The sequence below is a fragment of the Phaethon lepturus genome, unplaced genomic scaffold (genome assembly GCF_000687285.1).
Source record: "Phaethon lepturus isolate BGI_N335 unplaced genomic scaffold, ASM68728v1 scaffold41184, whole genome shotgun sequence".
Classification (NCBI taxonomy): domain Eukaryota; kingdom Metazoa; phylum Chordata; class Aves; order Phaethontiformes; family Phaethontidae; genus Phaethon; species Phaethon lepturus.
In genome coordinates this window covers 359-8,794 of record NW_010537788.1, presented here as the reverse complement: position 1 = coordinate 8,794, position 8,436 = coordinate 359, and the positions used below count along the sequence as shown (strand labels likewise).

The 8,436-nt window shown below is 38.9% G+C and overlaps 1 protein-coding gene across 1 annotated transcript in view; it reads right to left on the bottom strand.

Annotated features, from left to right (window-relative positions):
* LOC104620392 overlaps nucleotides 1-8,207 on the bottom strand; it is a 12,270-nt gene extending 4,063 nt beyond the window's left edge. The window contains exons 1-5 of the mRNA XM_010286594.1: nucleotides 8,151-8,207; nucleotides 7,747-7,900; nucleotides 4,696-4,841; nucleotides 2,866-3,042; nucleotides 1,972-2,085 (exon numbers count right to left, since the gene is read on the bottom strand). Of these exons, the coding sequence (XP_010284896.1) occupies nucleotides 1,972-2,085; nucleotides 2,866-3,042; nucleotides 4,696-4,841; nucleotides 7,747-7,900; nucleotides 8,151-8,207 (648 nt within the window). The remainder of the gene's footprint in view (nucleotides 1-1,971; nucleotides 2,086-2,865; nucleotides 3,043-4,695; nucleotides 4,842-7,746; nucleotides 7,901-8,150) is intronic.
* Nucleotides 8,208-8,436: the final 229 nt, after the last annotated feature.

The window sequence follows — 8,436 nt, the reverse complement described above, 5'->3', positions numbered from 1 at the left end:
GGGAAAGAGAATTAGTAATTAATGGGAGAAAAGAGAGAAAATAAATAATGGCGGTAAGAAAAATAAATCCAGCAAGTAAATGGGAGAGCATGTATATAAATAGAAGACAAATAATGATTAATCCCCTTACGAAATGGCATATGCATCAACACAGAAATAGGGAGCATGAGGTTTAGCTGTGCTTTCAGATGCTGTGGTTACCAGAAAGGACTGTGTATGAGGTGTTTCCAAGTTTTCCCTTCTATTATGCTTATAACTTTCTGGTGGATTATGTATGTCTCCATACCCTTCTTAGGTAACAGCCTCATAGCAGGTGCAGTTTCTGAGAGCACGAAACAAGACAATGACACATGTTTCTCTACTGCTGCATCATCTGCCAGAAGCTAATTGTGAAAAAACTTGTCTTAACATGGTAAGGAAAAGGAGTTGCTATTGTGACCCCTCTGTCAAACTGTGTACATGCTTTAGCCTAAGACGGAATCATTTTTACCTTGGTTGCAAAGCTACCAGGCTGTCATGAAATGTGTCTACCTTTTTGAAGTTGCTGTTGCCCTGCAGTGCTACCAGTTACTGAAATACAGCACTACATTTTTTTCATTAATTTTACATTTGCTATTTCTTAGATAAGAAGCCGTCAACTCCTTCTAGTACAGAAGTCAGTAATGTACCTAGACTGGGTAAAAAGTAGCTCCTAGTTCTAACGTAGACAGTTTCGAGCAAAGGTCAAGAATCTGTACTTATCCCTAGGACATTTACTATTACCAGCTGAACTATTGAGAAACCCGTTTTCTGTTGATGAAAGCGTAAGGAATATCACGTATGTTAAGACATAAGACCATCTAATTGAAGCACCTCTTTCTTTTCTTAAAAGAAACACTGCCTTTTAATGCCTAAAGGCAAATCAACGAGAAGCAAAGAACTCGTAATATGTGAACGCAACTGGTCAGATCAACTTTCTGATGGTGGGGGAAAAGGAGCTGAAAGGTTTGCTTTTAATCCTAGGAGGAAAACGGACATGATTCTGACTGTTCCCTCTTTTCCACATCCAATACAATGTAACTGAAAGCAAAGATCCAGTGCCTCACAAAGGTATGTGAGGTATTGCACGACACTCCCAGAGAAAGATGATTCTGTGCAACTGTTCACCTAAAGTTACTGAAGTATTTTAAAGTACAGTGCTCAGTGCTAGCTCCATTTTTAGCAAGGAGAGCAGTCAAAACACTTGGAAAGCTGTATTTCATCTATCAAGAATTTGTCTGAATGGCTAAAGCAAACATCCGAGGAGCCTAAACAAAAAACCCAAACGCCAAACCCCCTAAACTCCTTCCTGGTAATAAAAGACTCGCATACCTGATGTACTTTGGCCTTGATCCTGCAATCCTTCTGAGCGCTCAAGATTTCAGATGAAGTTCAGTCTGATTGACCTGAAAAACTACATTTCAGGTTCACAAATCCTTATGTTAACCTGAAAACTGTCGCTCACCTTTAAAGAAGCTGCCCCAATAAAGGGCCACTCATCTTTTTGGTGTGGTTTCCTAAGGATGTAAGGCCTATGCAAGTCTCTCTGTGTCTGTATATCCATCTTCATAATAATTTGGAGGACTGTTGCCAGTTTCATCTAACCTTGTCAGAGAGGTAGAAATATTGAAGATACTGTGATTCTATAGGTTTCATTAAAGTAGATGATCAAGGACTGAGAATAAAACAATGTCCCTCAGAAAGGAATAATGATAGTGTGACGTTTCATCCTGTACGCTCAGTTGAGAGACACAGATTTATACGAAACCTGACTTCATTATTGTTGGTGCTCTTGTCTTCTGCTGGCATCCATTCTGGCTCCCTTCCACTTAGCAGTATTATGTACAATGGGATGGCTGTGACTTCCCAGCCTGTGATAATTGCTCAGGCTGAGAACTTCTGGTCTCAGAAGTTGAATATCCTTGCTACTGTCACTGTTAGCTTAACACTTACTGCAATGATGCTAATGGTCACCTTCAGGCAGGCCCAAAGAACCCCCGTTGCCGAGATGATGTTATGTAGAAGGGTGATCTCATGCAGACTTATCAGCAGAACACACAAGCAGAGCTGAAAGAGTAGAGGCAAAGATTTGGTAAAATTATAAGTTTGAGACCGTATAGCCCAGCAAAAAATACCTGACACAGTTGGGCACAGGTCTAAAGGCTAAATTTTTTCCTCAGAAACTGACAGACTACGAAATAGGACTCAAGGACATACTTCCCTGTATGCCGTATTAGCAATACCAAAGAACAGGGAAGGCAGTAACGTGCTCCAGATAAAGCATAAGGTAATACAGTGTAGTACAGTAGTGACGTAAGAATGAAGGGTAGTGTACAGAAGTACAAACTCTTTCTAAACAGATCTTGGGTTCACTTCACTTACCTGTAACTGCAGGTTGCTATCTCACCCTGATTGCCCTGCTAGGTCAGGCTCTCCTTCCCCATGCCACTATCATTTTCTCAAATGTAGAAGACAGCTAAGATGGCTGGAAAGCAAGAGACTGTAGGCTGAGATGTTGTGCAGTGATAATCTTTCTTATCTTAGGAGGCCATGTTGGGTTGGAGCCTCCGGATGCAATTGTTTTTACAAGGAAAACTTCCCAAAAATAACTTCCAGTTCTCCTTTTGGGCAGGACAGTGATAAAACTGATGTTGATTCATTGTTATGGGTTTTAACTAAGCTTCCCTATAGCAAACACCTGGAGCGATGACTATTATTAAGCTAATCTTACCTAAAAGGTAAGATACATGCAGGATTGCTCTAGGAAGTTAATAGTTCAGCTCAGCTAGTCGAAGATATTCTCAATAGGAGGGAAAAAAGGGAACCCAGGGAGAGAGAGTTCTATACCTGCGCCTGAAGATCGAAGGTCAACATGGAAAAACAGAGGTTCAGCATGAAGTACTGTGACTGTAGGCTTTCTAGAGCACCACCCACTCGAAAGGCCATCATGCTTTGACTCTGGATGAGGATGATGGCACAGATCACATCAAAGGAGCCAACCAGGAGGATCAGAATGAAGCGGGCCTGATGGGAAAGAGAAGTAAGGATGTGACTGGCCATGCCAAAACAGGGACAGTCTTTAACCCTAAATCTAACGGTAAGTAAAAGAATAAAGGAGTAAGGAGAACCAGGCTGCCTGTTAATAGCATTTTAAATAGACAACAATTAAAGATGACAGTTTGCCACACTGTTAAGCGGCCAAGATCAGGCCACGATTTTTGCCATTTGTTGCAACCACTTGGTAATAACTGTAAACTCACATTGGCTATTTTGGTTTACATCACCCTCAATGTAGTAGTTTTACAACTGTTAGAGAAACATAACTTTTGCACTCCCTGTAATATCATGCATGATGGTTTTTAGCAAGGTTTGAGGTTTTATCATACAGTTTGAGGCAACAGCCGCCTTTGATTCGAGACTGGCTCGAAGCCAACTGGCAAGAACATTCCCCATTGATTTCAGTGGGGACAGTGGGTTATTCTCAGTGCTGTACTTACTAAACTTTGGAAAACATTGGGTTTGTCTGGGTTGTATCCACAACTTTGCTGGCATTCACACTAAATGTCTGCTGCTTTCAAGATGGCTGAAGTGGCAAAATGTCCTTTGTAATTACATTGATAAAAGAATATTTATACTATTATGCCTTATTCTGTCTGAGAAATTTTGCTCAGGAAGCGGGAGTTACAGTAATCCAAGTTACTTTTATAGTAGTAAAAAAAAATCCTTAATAGTACATCTCCTACACCAGGTTTTACTTTGAGGTTCTTGTTTAATATATAAACTGGTGACTGAGATGCGTACCTTATAGTTAGTTGCATCTCTTTGATGCCTGTTCCTTATTGACCCTACCAACCCAGTTTGCTGTAGATAAGTATGTTTAACTAAATGTGCAATTGATATGTAAATTGAATAGGCAAATTCTGCTCTGCTGCCTCTTCCTAGATTGGTTGCCATCTCTTCTATTGACGAATAATTTTTGGATGACTTCACAGCAAGGAACCACCTTCTCACGTTTGTGATAAATGTGCGACCGCAAAAGGGAAGGATTTCTGAGAAGCACAGCAAGTGGAAGTTTAACTACAAATCTTAGTATCACTAACTTGACTTAGTATCTTAGTGTATTTAGCTACAAATCTTAGTACCTGATTGAATACAATCCCTGTATTACATTTTATTGTTACAAAATGCAAACAAGATAATCTGGAATGGCAGTACCTCCCGTAGCAGATTGTATATTTTTGTTTCCTTGGAGCAGGTTACTGTAACTCTTAAAAATACATGGCTGCATTTATGGTAATGGCTACGTCACTGCGTATCAACTTAAGATTCCAGTTCTGTTCGTAGGCTAGATTTATGTGACTTCAGGCCAGTTGTTTTACAGATGTAAATCTGAAGCAGAGTAGGTGAAGCGCAGGATATCTTCTGTGGTAATCCTGGTGAGTAGAATTCTTTGATATTTATGTTACTTTCAGGTACTGCCAAAAAGAAACCCATAGAATAGCTCAAAGCAGCAGATTTCTCATTGTGGAGGTGCACATTTTGTTATTTAATGGTAGGAATAACTCAGCCTGATTTTTCTCTCTTATCAGTGCCCTTATCACAGATTTTTTGCCTTTCTAAGATTTTCAAATCCCAGATGTGGAAAAAAGCAAGGTTCATTAAAGCCAGGAGACTAACCAGGAGTTTGGGCTTTTGCTCAGCAGAGAGAACTGTGAAGTTGACAATGGAACGGAACATCACTAGCAAGATGGAGAGAACAAAGACGATGAGCTCCTGGCGATTCTCCTGCAGGATTCCTCTAGTCACATAGTACACACAGAACACTGGGGAGGAGAAGGAAAGGTCAGTTACCAGGTGAACACAGGGAGCAATTTTTCCATAAGCTTGATCCAGGTGACAAAATGGAAGTTTCAAGACTGTGTAACTTTGGCTCCTCAGTCCAGAGCCTATCTTTACTCTTACCTGAATCAGATACTTAAAGTGAGTACTCTTCCCTGTGTTTAGTATACAAGAAATGAAATAATTTGTTAGATATTTAAATTATTTGTGAAGTAACACTTTGAAAATGGCAGCTGTGGTATGTTATTCTATCAATACTATATTGAACATTATGTTGAACAGTGTATTTGAATTAACTGAAGCAACACCATTTTTATTAAAGAATGGACATTACATAATCTTCCCAGTGAGAATAATTCAGGTGACTAACAAGGAATGTACTACTCATACATATACCTCTATAGTATTGTTTTTGTGTTTCTGAGCACTACAAATGGCCTGTGTATTGAATTGAACTTAGACAAACTGGATTCCTAACAGTTTATTTTTGTTGTGGAAATTTTGAAACACCCCACCTCACAAACAGTAGTCCAGAAAAGAACTGGTTCAGGGAAGTTCTGAGCTATGTTTTTATAAAATACGTCAAAACCCACCACTCTTTACACCAAAGATAGCTGTCACTGTTGAACTCTACACATCTACTTTGACAAAGCATAAATGAGGAAAAGGCTTTCCTTTTGTTAAAACAGGAATCACTGCTTTGTTCTTATATAGGATGCTCCAGCAAACACTAGTTAATTCTTACCACAGACAAAGTAACAACAGATTTCTTTTTCCAGAGGGTTACTTCCTGGATTACTCACATCTAATAATCTAGTTTTGCTAGGTTGGGTCATGGGGACAAAGTGTCACAGAAGTTTTCAAAGTAAGATAATAACTTCAGTTTCCCTAAACAAACTTTCTAGTGAATGAACTTCCTTTTTCACCTTTCTTAACAGTGATTGAGAAAACCGAAAATTTTTGGCAAATTACAAAGTGAATCATGCAATTTTTTTGCATACTTATGACCTCAGGAAGACCTGAAAGATTTAAGACGGTATTTCCTTGTTTTGCAAATTCATCTGCTAAATCAGAAGAAGTCTGTACAAATAACTTGAAAACAAACTCTTTTCTGAGCCTTAAGATTTTTGCAGAGATAGCATATGCACATTTCTGAAATAAAGGACATCCCTTTGTTTTTTGTAAGTGAACATTTTTCAACAAATTAAATCGCAAACCCTCTTTAAAGTAAATAGCTCTAGTGGTAAATCCAAGAGATTTGTTACTGCTGGGGCATCCATTTTTCTTTAAAGACCTATTATCAGTTCTGACAGTGTTTTGTCTACCCTATAGAAAACATGGTTTGGGCATGTTTATGGAGGTTAGCTTACACATCTTAAAATCTTAAGGTAAGCCACTCATGGTTTTAGCATGTTCCTTGAATGATGTTATCATTACAGACTGTTATGTTGAAACAACAACTTTTGTTTACATTAAGACTTTGAAATCTGAAGTAATGTCTGAAAAATACACTACTTTTCCTGATTTAAACCAGAGATTTGAGAGAGGAGTGCACTTCCCTCCCTGTGTGTGTGCTGCAGCATAGAATACTAATTAGTATGAACAGAAGGTAGGAGGGGGGAAATAGATTAGCAACCATGCTTTCAGCTTCCCCATTTATAACATCATGTGATTAGTTTATTATGAAGGTTCTTCATTTTTCTCTGAAGCACAAAACAGTGGTTGCTAACAAAAACAGTGTGACAGATTGGAGGCACCAATGGTCTGTTCTAACACTGCAATTTTTGTTGGTATGCTTGCGTGAAAAACTGCTAATCAAACCAGAGTTTTGGAATAAAAGTATTATTTGTATGTGTCTAATTATAGAATCTGGAACAAATCTATTGTCTTTGTTCCCTCCGGGTGAAAGCATGGAAGCTGGAAAGCAATAGCTGCTTATGATTAGTGTCGCCTTCTTGTACACAAGGTAATACACCCACAGAGAGTCTATTCTTTTCTACACTGATTTGCCCACTGAGCCAACAGCCAAAACCTGCTAAAGCCACTGAAGAGGACATCCTAAAGTACTTGTATTTATTTTCATGTTAAGTTTCATTTCTATTTAATACAAATGGACCCAGGAATACAAACATAAGTTTCTACTGAAGCTCTAATTGGAAATATCCAAGGAAGTTTGGATTTTGCTTCCAGTGGGACAAAAATTACTAGACCAAAAAAAAAAGAGAGAGCTTTAAAAAAATGAGGGCCTTATTTTCTTTTATTAAAACACTTCAGGTGAAGCAACATCTTTGCAGGAACATGAAACCGAGAGATGACTTAACATTTTCTTCTTTCAGATCAAACTGTGTATGTTTGGTTTCTTGCCATGTGAGAAGGTGCCTTGAAACCAACTACAACTCGGGTATAAGCACAGCTCATGTCAAGAGATGTATGTTCTATGACAAGCCTTGGAGTGTGGACACCTCTGAGTTCCCCAGCACATTACAGCACAGACATGAAAATGGGAAATGGTAAGCTCTTTCTGGCATAGTTGTGTAAAGTGAGAGCTGTCTGAAAGCAAAGTCATTGCCACATCTGCCACTGCCTAACCAAACACCAGTAAGAAAGCAAATTATAGCAAAACTTCCTAAAACCTGAATATTTTTTCACGCTGTTCACACATGAATATATTCTGGATGACACCATGTCTATTACTGATCCTTTCCCTAAAATACTACTGGAAAAAGCACCAACGGCAAAAGCACCTAGCTTGTTAGTGCTAAACTAGCAGAAGATTCTGCGTGTAATATATCAGGCCAAATGGAGAGAAATAAAAAACTTCAGTTGCTGCTTAATTACTACTTTGGGAAAAAACTTTTTGTCTTAAAATACAAACAGTATGTTTCTTACCAACTCCAACTAACTGAATAAGAGAAATGGTGAAATCTTCCTCAGTTTGTTGAACGAGTGTCTCAATGGTTAGCCCTATCACACTTAGCAGAGACAAAATAGTGACACAGAAGTAGATCTTCACAGGAAGTGATAGCTCTGAACAAGGTTTTATCTGTAAAGGAAGAAAATTTTTAAACACGTGATGCAGTATAAACTAGTTGCTATTCCTAAGAAACACGTTAAAGTCAGTCAGCTAAATAACACAAGTGCAGGGTTCCCCTTGGAAAAAGGAAGCAAAACTCTTTGCAACTGAATTGAAACTCCAAAACTGCTGAGGAAGGGAGAACTCTTAACTTTATTTTGTAATTAATAGCCTAGATTTTTCTGGTTTATACCTACAGCCTGCCTTCTCAGTGCCTCACAAGGGCCACAGCGTTGATAATTTCATCTCCCAAAGTCGAGATTGCCAATACCCACATATACACCTATTAAAACACAGTGATGTTCAGCAAGTAACTTCTTCCCGGTTCCCCGTATCAAGGTTGTTAGTTTTGGAGAATCGTGAAGAAAGGTTCACACTTCCAAGCAACGTACAAAGGATTTGAGCGGGAGATGTTTTTTCTGTTCGTCTCGGGCAGTCTAAATGATGGAGAGACACTGCACCACGCCAGCAAAAATCACTTTACTTCCCTGGGATGTTTGCAGTCA